The sequence below is a fragment of the Syngnathus floridae genome, chromosome 10, assembly GCF_059516105.1.
Source record: "Syngnathus floridae isolate MCC-2025c chromosome 10, RoL_Sflo_1.0, whole genome shotgun sequence".
Taxonomy (NCBI): domain Eukaryota; kingdom Metazoa; phylum Chordata; class Actinopteri; order Syngnathiformes; family Syngnathidae; genus Syngnathus; species Syngnathus floridae.
Window position 1 is genome coordinate 9353056 of NC_142422.1, and position 20202 is coordinate 9373257.

Consider the following 20202-nt stretch of genomic DNA (forward strand, 5'->3'; position numbering starts at 1 on the left):
GAGTTGGTTTGAGATGGAACATTGAGGAATTTATTATGAAAATTAAATATTGTAAGAGCACATTTTGCCCATATTTAAAAAGGCATTTCTGTCATACAACTGGTTAGGGTTAAGAAGTGTGTGGTGACTTGTCCTATGTGGCCCTTCAGTAGCACTGATGAAAAAACTGTGGCCCACTTTAGCATTTAAGATGCCCATCCCTGGTCTAGGCTCTCTTTTTCCAAACCAGTTTAACCACAATGCCTAGTATCTTTAACAGAAGAACGAGCTTTTCGCTTGTTTACTGTAAATAGCTTCTTCAGGTAACGTACATTATATTACCCACAAATTGTAGGAATGTTTTTGAAAAGTCCACGGCCCACTTAACAAAATAGAAAGAAATATGCATGTAAGTAAATTTGTCATGCAATGTAAATTTAACTCCCCCCAAAATTCTAATCATTCCATATTTATACCAACCCCATCGGATAAATCCCAAAGTCAAATGTATTTTTCTCTGATGTATTTTCTCTCTTATGCATGCACAGTGACTGACATCTCTGTTTTGCCTCAAATGTTTGCTTACTTTCACTCCACAGAGTACTCCTGGTTTGGTCCAAAGTGCCCAGTTAACGCTGTAATTACTGACAGAGACAACAATACAAACACAGGGAGTGCGGCCTAAACCTTTGGTTACTTTCTTCCTGTGCCATTCTTTTTTTTTTTTTACTTTGTTTCCAGTGTGAGGAACAGCAGGCCAAACACATAACAATTGCTGTGGTAAGCCAGCAAGCACATGCTGGCTGACACCCCTCAATTGAAATGGAAAAGAAGGAATGATGGCTGAGAGCCGGTGCTAATCGTTCACAGGCTGCCTAAACCATCCTTGATTCAGCTCCAAATTACAGCACAGCCAATTGCTACGCTGGGTAACAAATATGGCCACTGCATCTCAACGTGAAAACAAAATACATCTGAGTTTTAAGTAGACTTTTACAATAATTCCTTTTTTATTTCAATGTCTATTTAGTCCTGTCCATAAGAATCTGAATTTAATGTATCAACTGTACCCTAAGAATCTTGTATGTTTCATTTTACTGTGTTGGGGCAACAAACATGCAGTAAACCTGATAAAGGTTTGTCCACCCACAAAAGAAAATTTACATAGTCCGATTACAAGATCATCTTTATACCTGCCATTGCATAAATCAACACTGATTTGATTAAAAATGTTTGCCTGATTTTGCCCTCCAAACATTTTTTTTAATTCAGTTTATTTTTCCATGACTGCTGAACAAAACAATGAATGTGGAATTATCCAATATTTTCTGTAGTACATCATAGCATCTGCTGTTAATGGAACTCGTCTTTGTCTCAGATCGTTTCGAAATATTAGTGGCCCTCAAATCTTCAACCAGACATTTTTACTATGCTAGTGAATCTCTGCCATAGTCTTAGTGTGGGGTTCTTTTTGGACATGCATAAAATATTTGGTTGTCTTATTAAGGTTCCATATTAAAGTTACATCGTGAGAAAAGTCCTTGCAACATGCAGTGCAGCGTTGACAAACCCAGTTATTGTACATCTGCTGGGTGCGACAGCGCAAGGACTATTCAACTCGAGAGTGCCATCACAGCAGTGTTGGTGGAATGACTTCACAGTGCTAACAGAAATAGACCAACCAACAGGAAAAGCATTAATGGTACTTCCTGGTGGGCCGTTAAACAACCAACCAAATATGGGCCAACTTCCAGTGTGGGCACTCATCTTGGCATGCTGCCTTGTGGCAAACACCATGAAAACTAAGTATAGTGTGAAAAGGCATTAAAGGTAACTTGTCACTCATTCCAGACTGATTCATAAGACTGTCTATTATGAGCGTTGATCCCATGTAATAATAGTATAATATAATAGTCGGAATTTTCCACAGTTCTGTCTTGAAGTCCTTAAGTGATTCCTTCTGCAATGGGGTCGACTTGGTTCAGCCAATTTGGTTGCATCACTGGAAGGACTTTACAAAATACTAAGAAGGGGAAAAGCCTCATATGACATAAGCCCCAGTTGATGATGCCAGTGGTTCAAAAACTGACTGATACTAATAAGATTAATAATTACCTCACCATTAGACCTCAGTTTAAATAGGAACATTTCAGAATTTGATATGCAAACCACATTCAGTACAAATGAATATACTCTATTTGGGGTTTCAATGGGCTGTCAATATCCCTTGGTTGAAAAACAGAATGAAATCCTTACAAGAAGAGTTGAGCATCATCAGTTTCCGCTCATTTGTGGGCTGTTCTGCATTTTGTTTGTCTGCTTTTGGGGTTGAGATCAGGTGACTTTACTTGGCTATGAACAACATTCAATCTGTTTGCCTTCAAAAAGTCATGGTGTCCTTCCGGTTAAGTTTAGGATGACTATCCATCAGTACAATGACAAACCATCCAATCAGTTTTGTAGCATTTGGCAAAATGTAAGCTGGGCTAAAAGCCCCACACTTAATAAATCATTGTGTTCATTCTTTCAGTAGTCACAACATCAATACCAGTAATCTACTTCAATTAACAGTCATACTAGCTTGACTCAATAACATGGCCACAACCGATTTGGTATGCATTAATGGACTAAAACCTGTTCATTTATTTTTCCATACCCCATTTCTTCAGCTTTAGATATAACTTGACTTTGGTTTATATGAATCTCCAATAAGTCTAACTGTGGCTTCTCTGTACTTTATACCCAGTAGATTTTTTATTTAAGTACATACTATATATGTATTCTTTTTAACCATAGCATTCTTGATGTATGTAGGTCTTATTTTAAAACGCCAGAGAAACTACAGTGGATGATTGGTGTACAACTGTTTTACCAAAAGCGTTTAGTAGTTACAAACGACCCAAAACAAAATACTTTGCACCCCTTTCTAGTAATCAAGCCAACTCAGGAAGTAAAGGTATGAAATTGATTCTTTTTATCACCGTTTTTGATTTTATAATTTCACATTTAGGTTCTGCAAGTGGTCTTCATACAAATATTAGCTGTAATTTCGATTTATAAATCCTGTGCATCTTCCAACTTGCGTACAATTTTTTTTGTCATAGCAACATTGTAGGAATAGTACGCTGGTGTAAAAACCTGAATAAGGCCACACATTTTGTGCCTTTGCTTGAATTAGACAATAGCTTGATTGAAGTTTGATTGTGCGTGCGTGCGTGCATCAGGCACAAAGACACCATTCCATTTCATGGCGTTTTAATAAGGAAGTAGTTTAAAAATACTGCGGTTATTTGAAGAACCCTTCCAAAGTGACAACCACTACTGCCTGTGCTTTCACTTCCAACTTACACCCTATTAAATTACTCCCCTGGTAATGAAATTCCATCCAGGGTCTTCTGTGCTGGCATTAACATTTGCTTGCATAGTACATAGCTGAGGACCATGAAAACTGGACAGCAAATATGCAAAATGAAAATGTACTTTATGTTGTGAATCAGTTGTGTACACACGAAGCATGTGGAACTGAAATAGACAACGGACAAAAATATGTTATGCCAAGAAAGAATGGCTTCACTGTACAAAAACAACAGCTAATTATTAGATGAATAATTTGAGATTTTAAGCTATTTAACTTAAGAAGGTAGTGGTTTTCTTTCCCTGAAAGATGTAGGTCACGTCACGTTTCTTATAATAAGGAGAGAGTTGCCAACCCACTTTTCTGTGGCCATTGCTGCATGGGATGCTTCAATTTACTTCTTAAAGGTTATTAATGTATTTTTGTGTTTGACCATATTGCCATACAATTGCCACTATTTTCCAAACAAAGTTAATGTTGTGATAATGTAATTGTTTGTAAAACTTTCAGGGATATGGGTACCCTATAATTTTGCTGAAAGACAAAGATCATTTAATTAATGATGTTACAAAATAAAACAAGAACTGGTCATGCAAACTGTGAAATACAGTAAATAATTGTTAAAAAAACTGAAAAATTCTAGCCAGGATAAAATGGTCATAACCGCCAATATGTTTTCCAGAACTATATTGAACAGTACCTTGCAAACAGTTTCAACATCCCATGGCAGGATAGTGCGAAGGTCAATGACCTCACAGGATACACCCAGTTTCTCCTGAGCCATTTGTGCCACTTCCTTCATCACATGTACCTAAAACAAAAAGCCTACATGAGCATGATGATTTCTTTGGGTTCTTTAAATAATTATTTTCTGTGACCGTATCAACAGATTATAGGTACCTTGTCAGTAAAATACACCATCATTTGATTTTACATTATTTTCTGAAGAAAAATACTTTGTCTGTTCTTCTGCTTCTCAAATTCCACTCCTGTACTTTTCTTCCTCACTTAACTTAGATGGCCAGGCAAATAAGGACATGTGAGGTAGGAAACAAAGAAATGCATTTCAGAAAGGAGGGCCATTGTTTCCACGACTTTCCTGGATCATCTCTCTTGCCAAGTCATCTTTCAAGAATAACACTAGCTATGATAAAGGTGTTTTCTATGAGTCCCATGAACCCCCTCTCAGACTGCAGGTACACTAGGGCCCGGATAAGCCAGATAAAGTGGCTGGGAACAATCAAACTGAATCTGACTCCTGGTGAGTAAAAGGCTCTGTGATACGAAGCTGTAGAAATCAAAGCTCACTGATGAAAAGACCATCAACAATGGAAAGTGTGTTGCAGACATATGTCGTTAAGAGACAGAGAGCCAAGCACAGCTTTGGTTCTAAGATGTCTGCGCAGATATAATCTAAGCAAGCCATCTCAGAGACCCTGCAGTGACACAGGAGACTAGTTTATAGACTTAAAATTAATCCACTGGCTTTGAACATTACATGTTGTTGACGCAACTCCTTGTAGCCACTGTTCCAAAGATAGACTGTAACTGAACTAGTCAGCTCACCCACTGAGATGTTGTCAATTATGTGCAGGATCACGTACCTGAGTACCCCAGGCGATCAATGTAACATCACTTCCTTCCTCCACAACCTCCGCCTGTGAGAGTGGAATAGTGTAGGCTTCTGTGGGAACCTGCTCCACTGCAAACACACAAAGATCAAGAGATGCATTCCATACTTGCAAAGATATCCAGCAAGTCGGTCATGTACAATGTTATCAACCTGTACTGGAGCGTCAACAACAGAGACCTATTTTTGATGACTGGTTTAACTTCAATCAGCCTTAAATGTTTCAGGCATGTCATTTTGTCCAACAGCACTATATCAGATTTTTTTCAGAATAGGTGTCACTAGAACAGCTCACCAGACCTGGCACTGTCTAATTAATTTCCTCTTGCCTCAGCACATAGAGGTTATCAAGGAGACGCGTTTTAAAGATCTAGACATAATAAAGATGGCCGTGACAATGAAGCTACAGAGAAGAGGCTGGGCGAATGTGTTCGGAATTTGAGGTATGATTTGAAATTTTGTTTTGACACCATTCGTGGAACCTGTCTGACACATTTCCTATATGGCAAAGAATGTAACAATGACACCATAGAGTACTTATTATCAGTGCATCCATTCAAACAGCCATTTAATATACAACTGAACCTTTTCATATTTTTACAGGACTGCAAAATATTAAACGTTTATGGTTTATTGTTATATAGTTACCAATCCGCAAAGGGTATGGACAAGGGTGAGTGGAAAAACAGTTGAGGACCACTGCAATAAAGACTGTACAAAGAATTGTCACGTCCACGCTTGGCAATGGAATTAGAAGGAAAACAAATGTTCTAAGACATGTCCTACTGTTGTAATGTTGTTTATGAAATTGATGACACTATCACCCCAATTAACACGCAAGGGTAATCAGGATTTCCCTTCAAAATATTGTGAAATTAACTACAGTATTAATTGCTGTAAACCTATGAGAAATTCATCTAATCTACTGGCTTTTGCAGAGAGGCCATAGTGCTCATGAAGAGAGAGAACGCTTAAATTTATCATAGAAAGGCCCAAGTTCAGGATCCAGAATTGCTTCCCAAACCTTCCTGCTGTGAGCCAGCAGTCCTCCCCAGAATGGTGCTCTTGATAATTAGATTATTTTATTCTCAGTTGTTCATAACATCAATAACATGCAGATATATACTTATGAGGGTTGATACAGAACATATTTAGCACTCTGTGGTTAGATAGATACTAAAATTACAAACCGACCAACTTTAATACAAGAGAAGAACCACTAATAGAATGACACGACCATTAAAAACACATTCCTCCAGCAGTACATTATGTCTGGCCGATTTCAAAGGCTACCACATGCTTTTTCCAGAACACCATTGCCTAGAAAAGACCGCCTTTTATCAGCACATGTTTGAGCAATGATATTTGCCAGCTACATGTTGATTAATGTTGCAGCAAAACAGGGTTTGTCCTAATGGGGAGGACTCATATTCTTGTTGCTTGAAACGCAATAGAGTGCAACTCACCACTGTATATGAAAAAGCATTGAGACAGGACTCTCACGTCCTGGAGATTTGTAGTACATACAACATTTATACTGCAACAACATGCAAATACATGTGTTTACCAAGACTTGTCCACGATTAAAGTTTTAGATGTCACAGAGTGACCTGAACACAAACAGACTCTCACATGTTCAATCAAATCAAATGAATTATCCTATCGAATTTTTCATCGAAGAACTGAGTAATTGGATGGATTAGCACAACCCCACTGACTGCCATATGTACCATATGCTACCATATGTAGCACTTGTAACACAAATATTTGCTTGCAACCCCAAATTATGTCTTACATTACTTGTGGGTCAAGGTACCCATGCAAATATTCAGCTGTATACGTCTTTCCAAAAGTATGTCTGTGAGTGAGCCACTTCCACCCCTTTGTGGGGGATAATTCATTTGAGTTCCTCTTAAATTTTAAAAATATTTGTTCTTATGATGTGACAAGGATAAGCAATGTCGAATGTCAACGGATGGATGGACACGTTATATTTGACTAATAACCAGAATTAAATGTCTGAATAGTTTTAAAGGATAAATGAATGCTGTGTTTAATAAATGAGCTACAGTATCTAATCTTACCTTGCAATTTACATTCAAAAGAATCCAATTTACCTGCTGCTCTGTAAAGGATCTTGGGTTCAAAGAAAATGCAGGGATTCTTATCAGCGATGCAGGAGAGAAGTAGACCCTTGGCCTGGACTGGGCTGCGAGGTATTACAACCTGCAGACATAGATTTCATTGGGTTAAAGCCATGTCAAATACTAATAGTAATACAAAGAGCATGCATAGAATTATTCTGTAACTGTTATCTTGTAATTATTTCCAAGATTTGCTCTTACAAACATGGAAAAATATAGTACGGAGTGAGAGACCAGCTAAACTCTCTTGACCACTCCTCGTCTCATTAATTGGACTTACTGACACGTTGTTTTTTTTTCTGCCACCAGCCTTCTCTTCATTTGCATAAGAAATATTAAAATACGAAAGCTTTTGTTTTTGAGTCTTGGAGTCTTTTACTTATGACTTGAGTCACGCCGGTCCCGACCGACGCACGTATTTTATTGAGGAAAATCAACGACCACAATGTGAGGCATGTAAAGCCAATTAATTACATTATAGCTACACAAGTTACCGTAATTTTCGGACTAAAAGTCGCTCCGGAATATAGGTCGCATTAGCCATAAAATGAACAATAACGTGAAAAAAAAACATATATAAGTCGCTCTGGAGTACAAGTCGCATTTTGGGGGAAATTTATTCGATAAAATCCAACACCAAGAGCAGACATGAACGAGCAACAAGAGGCTAAACGATAGGTATGCTAACGTGACATAAACACAAACGAAGAGCTGAGAACGGGCCTGACATAATGTTCAGAGTTATTCAAATAACTATTACATAAATAACACGTTTATAAAACCATCTGTGTCACTCCAATTCATTAAATCCATCGATCGTCCTTTATGAAACGATGCCGCGTATGCGCCGTGCCGCGGACGTCTAAATATTCTAAATATTCCACAGACCCATATAACGATATATAAAGTATATATCAAATAACTATCATATAAACAACAATATTATCAAACCATCTGTGTCACTCCAAATCATTCAATTCATCGATCAAATTCCTCGTCCTTTGTTAACAACGCCGCGCGTGCGCACTGACGTCAGCCTCGTCGTTATTCCACGTCTAGAATATAACTATATTATAGCGTTAACAAAGTACAAGGAAAGACGTGGGTTTGGTAAACAGCTCTTTATTTAACAAAAACAAACTTCCAGGCGTGTGGCGGCGTGGACTTCCAGCCACGGAAGTGGAAGAGAGCTCCATAGTATAGGACCGGGCGTGCGTAAAAGCCATGTCCGAGGCCCATCCACCGTCCCCGGACAGCCACCCGGCTGAGCGCCAGCCCACGACTTCCATCCACGGAGGTGAAGGAGAGCTCCGTAGAGTAGGACCGGGCGTGCGTAAAAGCAATGTCCGAGCCCCATCCACCGTCTCTGGACAGCCACCCGGCCGAGCGCCGGCCCCCGACTTCAATCCATGGAGGTGAAAGAAAGCTCCGTAGAGTAGGACTGGGCGTGCGTAAAAGCCATAATAGTTTTTCAAACCTTCTGTGTCACTCCAAATCATTAAATCCTTCAAACTCTTCGTCCTCCGTGTCACTTACAAACAAAGCCGCTAATGATGCCGGTAGTACGTAGGGCCCTTCGACATCTTCGTCATCCCGTGATCGAATCTTTGTCCTTTATGTAAACAACACCGCACTACTGACGTCACTTGAAATTCAAATTACAGTAATCCCTTGCTACATCGCAGTTTGTTTATCACAGTTTAACTTTTTTTCTTTTTTTTTTGAATTTTGAAAATTTGTGAAAAAAATTCACATATAAGTCGCTCCTCAGTATAAGTCGCCCCCCCACCCAAACTATGAAAAAAACCGCGACTTATAGTCCGAAAATTACGGTACTTATTTTTACAGTGGTGTAGTGGGAATAGCCATATCATATATTGCCATTATTTGTCTTTTCTTCTGGCATTGAAAATGTGAATAGCATTCAGGTCAAAGCAACAACAAAACAATGGCTAATATTTAGGGTTTGCTCATCCACCGATGAAGCTGGCTGGGCTGATAATATGCGCAAAGATTAACATTCATCAGTCTGACCTTTGTTGGGAGACATGTTTACAACTTTCTGGATGCTTAGTCAAAGAGGTGTTTGCTCTAAACCATATCAACATTCTTTGGCTGTGGTGAGATAGACCATGTTTGTGATGATCACACGAATATTAAGAGGGGGACAGACAATGAGAGATGCTACTTGTATTCTGTTTCCTTGGAACAGACACAAACATACATGAAAATATAAATAACATGTAAAAAAACTGACTAAAATAACACTGAATCTAATGGTGACTAAACTTTTAAACATTATTTTATTGTTTTTAGATATGTCCATCGGTACATCATGAAACCTTGTGACACCCCTTGTTCATAGTGAAGGAGTTGGATAAACTAAGTTTTTATTGGCTCAAAATGTCGATGAAGAAGTGACTCTTGATGGGCTGAAAAACTCATCCCCATCATCATGTGCCCACATGGCCAAGAAAAGGACACCCAAAATGTCAGCAAAATGTATTGTGTCATTTAATAAGGAAATTTAATTTTTAAAATTTAAATTAAAAACAGAAAAGTGTTAATATCATTAAAAAATAGTATAACGTTTATGTTTAAAGGCAGATTCTGGTCTGCCAGTCACATTTCTTTGAATATTTCAAAATGGTTTTTAAGAGTTATGGTCCATTATATAATCAGTTCGGGATGCATCTTCCTAAATGTTTGAGGACAAGCTCAAACCACAGCCCTGTGTAACTTGAAACATATTCAAGCTGACATGTCATCCCCCTCCACAGTGCTCCATGCGGGTATCAACACAAAATGGAATGGAAGGAAAATGCAAGAATCACTTCTCTGGGTTATGTAAGGCCAATAATGACACACTTGCAAATGGCGTTTTTTTTTTATTTTTAAACTGTGGTTTCCATCATTAGTGTGTTGCAAAGGCTGATATGAAACATACTTCCATAACATACTGTATGTAATAATATAAAGACTGCAGCACACCATGAGTATTGTGTGATGTACTGTGTTAAGCACTCCACTTTCTCTAATTGAGTCGCACAGAGGTATTTTGTGTGCACGCACTATTAGCAATAAATTGGGATGCTCTAATAGAAGCACACAATCTGGATAGTCGTATTTCATGAACCGTTTGAGTCTGTAAAAACCTAATACTGTACTTCATAAAATTCAAAATAATACCGATCGAAGTGATCCAAAGACAAAATTATTCGAGTTAAATAAATTCAATGAAAACAAATCATCAGTAACATAAAACCGATGTATACCAATATATTTAGTTTGTGCATCTCCCAAAATAATGAGCATGATCGGGAAATAAATGAGCACCAAACAACCTCTGGTGCTCATCTGAAAACCACACCAATATTTTTATCTGCACCTCTGCACATATCAATACATGGGGTGCAATAGGATTCAAGGATGGTACATTTTAAAATGCAACGATTTGATTCAGTTTGGCTGAATGAAAACTGATTTTACAATTAAAATCATCTTTTCTGAAACCTGCTACTAGAAGTTTAACACCTACAGTGTACTGCAGCACGGGGCACTGATGTTCATTTGGTATTTTATCCATCAACCAAAAATGAAGCATGCTTTTGAAATCCATACAATTGGGAAACTGTAGGGTGCTTGAATGGCTAACCTTAATGCCCGGACAATGGGCGAAGAAAGCCTCTGGGCTTTGGGAATGGTAGAGGGATCCATGGCCGACACATCCCCAGGGAGCCCGAATGGTGAGGTTGCCACAATCAAACAAGTTACCAGAGCGGTAGCGGTACTTGGCAGCTTCATTGACAATCTATAAAGAGAGCGATATGTTAGTTCCAATAAAACATGTAAGGCGGCAATACAACAAATGGAAAGGTATTGTTGCTGCACCAGGAAAAAAATAGTCTAAATTTTAGGTTCTAAAAGTGTATGTTGGTATCAATTCCATATACAGCAGCTGAAATAAGTATTTAACACATCACTGTTTTTAATCACTAAATAGATTTCCAAAGGTGCTGTTGACATTATTTTCACCAGATGTTGGAAACAACCCAAGTAATCCATTCATGCAAATAAAGCAGAACAGATCAGAAACTCATTTGAGTGTAACAATCTGAAATGACACAGGGAAAACATATCAAACATGGCACTTGATATTTATTGAATACTACTTTGTACAAAGGCCTTTATTTGCAATGACAACGTCCTAAGCAGTGTTTAAATCTGGGAGATTCCGTGAGCTTCTTTTATGGATCTTGAGTTTCAGTTCTTTCCATAGATTTTCGATTGGATTCAAGTCAGGTGATTGCCTGAGCCAATCTAGCAGCTTTGTTTACTTGTTTTCAACCAACTGAGAGTTTCTCTGATGGTACATTTTGGATCATTATCCAGCTGAAATGCCCACCCTCGCTTCATTTTCATGAGGCTGGGCTGTGGGTTGATGTTAATTATTTATTTTCTGAATGATTGATCAATCGATTGAGTAAAGTATTTCAACATTGGCCTCAAACACCATCAATGCATAATATGTGGCATGCAAAGATGACAGAGCAGGGACACACATTTATCTTGTGGAGGACACAGTGCGACACTGATGGTAAGATATAAGGGGACTGGAGTGGCAACACCAATCTGAAGTCCACATGCTGGCTGTCAATTGGATTTGAAAATAATCCCCTCTCCTCATTTTTCTCTCATTCACTGCATGACGCACATGTACTCACAGCAGACAACAAGGATAAAGCAGCTATTGGAAGGGAAAACGTATTTTCGGAATGTAGGCGAGTGAACTAAACATTGCAGTTGGGCTGGATAACCAGTGATGCAAACAAAAATGCTCAAATTTGGATTTCAAAGTGCATTGCATGGCACCACACCTAAAAAAAAAAAAAAAAAAATCAGGAAAACAGAATAGCTAAAAAACAGTACTACACTATCTCTACAATTGAGGTTACCATGGTTTTCCATCTTTGCGCATGTTTTCAGCAATCATCTTAAAACATGTAAAATGTATTTAGAAATATACATGATGTCTGAATTCACTCGACATATACTTTAAATACAATGGGAGGGTCCTGAGATCTTCTTAGAATGTATACTTTGCTTCATATGTTTTCATAATTCATATTATTACCTGGTCGAATGCGGGATAGATGTAGTCTGCAAACTGGATCTCAGCAATAGCTGTGGCTCCTGCCACAGCTACACCAATACCGAATCCCACAATTCCCTGCTCACAAAGTGGAGTGTTGAAGACTCGATCCTTACCTGGGGGGACATTAAGAGAAAAACATGTACATTGGCTACCTGCAAAAATCTAGAACATTTGGTTGATTGAAATGACAATAAATGCAACATTCTCACAATTGGCTATATGAAAAATATAACCTACAGTGCACTTGTCAGAGGTTTCACCTTCTCCTCCTCTCACACATTTACCTGCTTGATTATTTCTGCTATGCAAGTAATGTAAAGTAATCTTATATTTAAAAATCCATCCCAAACAAACAAAGTAACAAACAAAAAAAAATCCTGAGACAGAAGCGTGCCACTGTGGCTTCTGAGATGGTTGCGAACTTTATGCAGAGCACTTTTCGTATAGACAAACAACCAATCATACTCACATCCTCGTGTAAGTCCATGCATTGCATAGGATGGGAAAGTTACCCCTGCCAACATGGTTGTCACATATTGTTGGCAGGTCTAGTATTGCTCTGTTGAAAGCTACATTGCAGAGAGGTGTTTTGACTGGAACGGACACAATTTTCTATCCCAGCTCTGTTAATTTGAGGTTCTAAAATTGAGGTAATAAAAGGCTATAATAACGATAATTATGGAGCAAATTTGAAACATACTGATATGGGTAACAATTGTAATCATTTAAAACATTATAAACAATTACACACACAAAAAAAAAAACAATTATTGCATACGTCTATTGCATATACTGGAACAAAAATTCTTAATTTTTTTTTTTATACTGGTACTCCAAAAGTAACCACCATGTACAGTATATTACAAATGTATTTCTTTACATAAATGTGTGCGTGGGTAAGTGTCTGTGTGTGTCTGTGCACACACGTATATATTCACTATATATGTAACTGCAAATTCAATAATCACTTGGCATGATGTTTCATTTGACCAGTTTGCATAAAATGGCAAGAATCTAAACAGTAGACATTTTTAATACTGCTACAGCACTCTGAAAATGCAATGCAAGCTTTTAGATGTAACAAACCTATTCAGTGATCCAGACTGAGTTAAAAAAATATATGATGGAAAAACAGATCCTATTTTTGACAGGGATTCCATTTTCCCTCTCACCACCCTGTAATCTAAAATGCAGTCGGAAGAATGTGCACTCTAAAATTTGGATTAAGATAGTTATTTTTGCTTTCTCTTTACTTTCTTTGTCTGTCACAAACCCGAATGAAAAGTTCAATGATCAAAGTGAGCTTATTAGTGTAAGTTTGAGTCAACCGCATGTGAAGGTGACTAACAAATGGGTGTTGTCAAAGTATTAACATCAGCCAGCTACTGCACTGAATCAGAAATATTCATGGCCATACATAGAAAACTGGCATTATAAAATGTATTTTTTACCTGTTAGGCTAAAATAAACAATGACCGTGATAAACCTCATTAAAGCCATAGGCATTTTCAACGATAATTCAAATTAGAGCATTTATACAATTCATTAAAATATTGACAAGTCGCAGTTTTGTCATGTTTGCATTGAAACAAATGTTTACTAAATGTATTATTCAGCGATGCAAGTTCGTTTTTTTAGACTATGTATTTTCTGTTCTTACTCCAAATCAGCCCTCTCTCGCCAATCAGATTTTCAAAATACGTAATATAGTAATACATTTTGTAATATTTAAGAATTACAGGCTAGGGTCAACAACGGGTGTTTTTTTTTTAAGAAACGTCATCGTCAAAGCTATACATTAGAATGCTCAATGCATGGTAAAATCCGTACTGCGCAAGCTTTTATAGGTCAAACTTAAAAACAAACAAATTAAAGTATTGCAACAACCTTGAAATTAAAGACGTTTAGTGACACAACGCTGTCTCGGATTAAACTTTGCTGTTGACCAGTGTAACTGAAGAACAATGATAGTTTTGGTTTTGATGAAAGCTTTTAAAGTTTTAAAACTGAAGGCCAAACAGGTGTTTTCAAAGGCAACGATTGTTGCATTCTCATCAGGGCTCGTCGCAAATGTTCACCAAAGGGTCGCCAGACATTTGCCTTTCTTGTTGCAAGAAAATCCCCTCAACTCTTGGCAACCTTGAACGAACCCTAATGAACTCTGATGTGAACGTACATTTTGCTATCTTTGCCAACATTCGAAAATGTTCGTCCCATAGAGGGATAGGGGCTTGAGACGTGAGCGAGAGCATAGTGAGTGCATGGTTGGCCTTGTTGCCTGGCAGTAAGAACACTCTGGGTTCAAGACAAATAGTGTGACGTAAAAGCGTTCTCTCTGTTATCAGCCAAGTTCTCTTTCAGGTGCACTGGCTTCCTTCCGTCCAATAATATGTTTGGTTAATTGTAGTACCGTATTTTCCGCACTATAAGGCGCACCTAAAAACCTCCAATTTTCTCAAAAGCTGACAGTGCGCCTTATAATCAGGTGCGCCTTATATATGGACAATATTGAGCCACTACAGCAGGCGTGTCCGAAGTCTGGCCCGCGGGCCAAATGTATATACCTTATATATGGACAAAGTTTCAAAATGGGCCATTCATTGAAGGTGCGCCTTATAATCCGGTGCGCCTTATAGTGCGGAAAATGCGGTATGTGCATCCAAATAAAAATGCGGTATGTGCATCCAAATATTTTGAATTTTTTATGCTAATTTAATCAAAATGTGCAAAACACATTCCCATTTGTTATTAATTTGTTGTTGTAAACAAGTGATGCTTAAAAGGCTGGTGGTTGTGGTGGTGGTGGGCTTTCCCTAATTTGGAGGAAACCCTGCTCACCTAACTGTCTAAAGTCTCTGTGTACTTCTCCACTGCTACAAATGATCAGTCTACTTAAAACTTTTACACCTGCTAGTGTATTTCCAAATAGATGGCAAAGCAGACTAGCCGTATGGTCGGCGGCACGGGACTGTGGGATATGCTACTAGACTATACTGTCAGAGATAAGGAGACTACCGCATTGTTCTCCGTCTGTATGGGAACACAGGTACGTTCCCCCATTAATGTTTGATTCTTTTAATAAATCTAGAAACATTTTATTTTTTTCGTCCCCCTCCAAACATAGCTTACTTTATCGTCCATCGCTATGTTTTGTGATCCGATCTAAATGTGCGACATTGTATCTGGTCCTGTCGTTTACGTATTGGAAAAACTTGCTAAAGGAGCAAAAAATTCTTTTGTGGAAAAATACACCTCCTCCAAGCACAATTTTTTTGGCGGTGAATTGTCATTCATATTGTTTCCTTTTTGGGTTATTTTTGCAATTTTTGAAAATTCAAATAAAAGCTGGTGGATGGAAACCCACTGTGTGTGTCAGCTATGTGACAGACTGTTGATCAGTACTCCATGTGCCCCGCCTCTCACCCTACGTTTGCTGCTTTTGGCCAATGTGGAACACTCTTCTGGTTAAACAATTTGTTGATTTGGATGTACCTGTATTCTTGGGGTCATTGTCATGCTGAAAGGTGAAATTCCTATTTAGTTCCAGCTTTTTAGCAGACATCCAAAGGAATGGGGCCAAAATTGACCAATATTGAACTTCCTTCAGCTCAACTGAAGCCCCTGTTTCAGAGAGAAAGCAATTTTCTGGGGACATTTTTTGCAAAGAAAAATAAAATCTAAATATTTTTCAAATACAGTGATACCTCATTTTTCACGGGAGATACGTTCCAGAATCACCCGTGAAAAACGAAATTCAGCAAAGTCTCTAGAAATTTAGACACCCCTGTGTTGAAATTTCCAACACGTAGTGTTTCTTGTTGGCCACGAGAAGGTATGGGTGTATTGTACATTAATTAGAAGTATGGTTTATCTTGCAAAGCACTGCAAAGTGTCCATCTTACGAATTGCCCCATTACACAAACCTTGGGGACATTATGCATCGCAAAACCAAAGTGAGTCATGGTTGAGCATGAATTTCCCATTGCATTGTGGTCCAGTACACAATATTAAATTTTTGTTAAACCCTTCCCAATGCATTTACGCGACATAAACCTTTCCCATTCACTTAATAACTATTCCTACACTGTGCATGTATTGTAGCTTTACAGTAAATAAAAGAACAAACACGTGATATTGTCTCGTGTCCTAACTCCTTCTGCACCAGTTGGTGCTCGTGGCCGGCTGCCGCCTCCTGCACTTGAACTCAGTCACATACGCAGTGACGCACATTGCTCAGAGGCACGCCCACGCTATCAGTGTGTATTTAAATGTTATTCTCCCTTCACATATAAAGTGGCAATTTCAATTGTGAAGTATGGACTTAACCAGTTGATTTTAAAATTTGAGAACTGAACTTTGAACTAGTTTGTGTAGAAAATGAACCAAGACTTAACAGTTGAGTGCTTTTTTAAAAAGATGTTCAATAAATACTTTTCCAGACATGTTCAATAAATGCTTTTCCAATTTCAAAAACATAATGTAAAGAATTGTGATTTCAATATTGAATAAAATAATCTTGATTATGATTTTTACCCATAATCGAGCAGCCCTACTGCAGCCGCATACATATTTGATTGAAACCCACACATGAAAAAGGCTTTGGTTGAATTTGAATTTTTTTGGGGATTGAACTGTTCAGATGTGTCCCATACGGGCAAAAAAATTGGAATCAGGCTGCAGTGTAAACCTAGCCTGATAGTATATTTTTAGTGAGATAATGTGATCCAAAAAGGTGATGGCGGAGAGCCAAGATGAAAACATCATAAAAGCCATTCATATAGTGGCTTGCCCTGCATTAACCTCTTCTCTGTATAGTTGCTGCAGGTGGTAGATGTGTGCTCCTTCCCTTTCAGTGGTGAGAGGGATAAAAACAGCTTTGCGCTTGTCACTGTACACAAGGATGAGATGGAAAATAATGATCCCTCTTCAAAAGGTCAACATTTCTGACGTCAATGAAAACAAAGGCAAAGCCAGCTATTGTGCGATTGATTTGAGACTCCACATTATCAAAAGGCACAACCAAAGCAAACGCACCAAAATCAACTGAAAAGACGTGGAGACAATGATTTTAGACGATTCTTCTCTGCATGTCATCACGTAAGAGAATGGTATAAATCAGCAGAAGTGTTGCTATTTGGAGAAGAAATTTGGCTGCTGGTTTAAAAGAATGGCAATACAACAACAATTTAAGATAAAAATGAAATGACAAAAACACACATGTACACTGTTGTGTATGTGACCCTTTATGACATTACAGTCATGTGATAAGAGCTTTCGGTTTATCTAGTAAGAGCTGAAAAGGCTCCACCATACTACTTTAATGGCTTTCTTGGTAGACTAAAAATAAAAAAAATAAAAACATACTTGACTGTAATTTAACAATCGTTGGTGTTAAAATTACTAATACTTTTTTTTTTTTACTCATACATATCGATACAAACATCAAATGCCGCAAACGACTAAAGCCTTACTGATTTCAGTCAAATACACAAATGATGAAGTCAGCTTAATCACGTCACATCTCCAGGAGCTGTTCTAAGTGTTGATAGACAGGCCTGGGGCATGTTTCAACAGTTGCTGTAGAAACGTGCAATGCATCAGTCTAGTGACAACTCCAGTCACAGGCATAGCAATTGCTGCTTCTCTGCTCTTTTGTCCTGTCCCTTAAATGCTTTCAAATGCACACAACATGGAAACAATTGCTATATATCGTGTTTTAATCATTACATATTACTGCAGTTCCCTTTTCACAGCTGACATTTAACTGATTGGAGCACGGACACACAAGTCACAATAACTTGCTCCCATTCAAGTTTCAAAGAAGTAATTGATATCATGATGCTGTGGCGGTTAATGTTAAACTTAATGTTTTAGTCAGGGCTAAAATGTATTTATACCTGCAGTACGTCTTTGACATATCAGTTACAAGCAGTACAATAAACAAAATGTATTTAATTTTAATTTTGAATTTAATTTCAATGCCACACAGATAAGATGATCAGGTATATACAATAGGCAATAACTCTAACAATAATTACAGTTGTATTGTTCATAGAGAACTGTCACATATTGGGTTTCTGGGGCTATGCTGAAGAAATATTTGCAAAAGGGTCCTTTTGGTCCTCTAGGTGAACAGTGAACTCCAAACTGGAGCCGCAGAAAGTGAAAGGGGTTTTAAATACTCTGCTGCCACCTTGTGGAAAATTAATACAAAGCAGAGAAAAAGCTGCTGCCGACGTTTCATTTTGATGGTGAAGAAATAGATGGTATTGAGGTGGTTTAAACTTACCGTATTTGTCTCTCAGACCGACTGTGCATCGGAACACTCCACCGAACGCCACATCTTCCCCAAAGATGACTGCAAATAATCAACGCACAGTTACATTTTGCTCTGCATGAGGGATGTAAAACAGTCGTATAAAAACTGAAAGCAGGCTAGGGTCTGATTACATTGACAAAGTGAAGTGGGCCCAGATTTAACAAAGAGAAGTTGTTAATGAATAAGGCATATGTGTTGGTTTTGGCATAAGTCGCACAAATTACGCAAACAAAAAAGTAAAACAAGCCGTTTTTGAATCGGTAGCATTCAACTATTTTCCACCGGTGTCCATCATTCTTCAGCAAAATGGTTTACAAAGAATTTTGAGACCGACTCTTCCATTTGATGATTTGATGAAGTGTTGAGATTGCAGTTCTTTGTGTGTACAATACTTCCCGAGAAAAAAGTGCACACACCCTCTGCATGGGTAATTTGCACACTATCAGCGAGAACTTTAATTAACACACTAAATGGTGTGGCTTGTTACAAGTGATCTAGATACACTAGCGTATTTAGATAACATCTGGCAAGCTGCACCATTTTTTTGAATTTCAGTACAAGTGTCTGAGATGTTACACCAACAAAACATGTCGCAATGGATATTAAACTTCATATTCTCAGTTTTCTGACTGTAACAGTAGAATATGTAATATTGTTTTAAAAGCGGGATGAGTAAAAAGAAGCACTACGTTGACTTCTTGTTTTCAATGTTTAACAGGACTTTTGTCTAATATGATATACTGTGTGAAAACTAATAAATTACAAAATCTGTCAAACAAAAAAAAAAAAACATTTTAACAAAATACCTGCAGTGGGGTCACTTGAAAGAGTGTTGTCCAAGGCACTCGTAATTGACTGGAAAAAATTCATCTTCTGTGTTGGTCCTACAATAACGTACACATACAAAAAGATCAACAAGAAAAATATTGCTTAATACACTTCTTGCATTAGATATATATTAACCTCCCAGTTACTTGTGTAAGATTAAAAATGAGAACACTTAAAGAACACATGCTAGATCTTGATAAATTACATATTCTGTTGAAAATTTTCAAGGAATGCACAAAACCTCTAGCTTCTAATTGTTTGCCATTTAATAAGCCATTGTTAACATCAGCAACGATTTTGAATCATTAAAGTGCCTATCCCACTAAGGGAAGAACGTTTAAAGGTAATGTTTGAGTAGGGCAGGAAACGAGTTTTGGTTAGACAAAACCTTTGCTTCTACTGTGGATTTTTCTTTTTTCTTTTTTACTTTCACCTCACCGGTAGGAGACCCCGGGGACGACCCAGGACGCGCTGGAGAGACTATGTCTCTCAGCTGGCCTGGGAACGCCTTGGGATCCCCCGGGATGAGCTGGATGAAGTGGCTGGGGAGAGGGAAGTCTGGGAGTCCCTCCTAAAGCTGCTGCCCCCGCGACCCGACCCCGGATAAGCGGAAGAAGATGGATGGATGGATGGACCTTAACCAGAATCCCCAGTCACACTGTGTCTTAAGGAATCCTGGTTGGTTATTGTGCCTTTTAGTGCTGCAATACTTGACAATACTTGCGGTGGTGTAAGGAAGCGCAAACTAAATTAGTGGTACGTTACAGATTAGTTGCCATGATCTTCTTCCAT

General features: G+C 38.2%; 1 protein-coding gene across 4 annotated transcripts in view; it reads right to left on the reverse strand.

Moving 5' to 3' along the window:
• The window catches only part of bckdhb (branched chain keto acid dehydrogenase E1 subunit beta), a 39851-nt gene that overhangs the window by 18151 nt on the left and 1498 nt on the right, over window positions 1-20202 (reverse strand). For all 4 annotated transcript variants that reach the window (XM_088386573.1, XM_088386572.1, XM_088386571.1 and 1 more), the window contains exons 2-8: window positions 19389-19466; window positions 18553-18621; window positions 12243-12376; window positions 10764-10919; window positions 7082-7190; window positions 4939-5036; window positions 4035-4145 (exon numbers count right to left, since the gene is read on the reverse strand). In XM_088386573.1, coding sequence (XP_088242699.1) covers window positions 4035-4145; window positions 4939-5036; window positions 7082-7190; window positions 10764-10919; window positions 12243-12376; window positions 18553-18621; window positions 19389-19466 — 755 coding nt within the window. The remainder of the gene's footprint in view (window positions 1-4034; window positions 4146-4938; window positions 5037-7081; window positions 7191-10763; window positions 10920-12242; window positions 12377-18552; window positions 18622-19388; window positions 19467-20202) is intronic.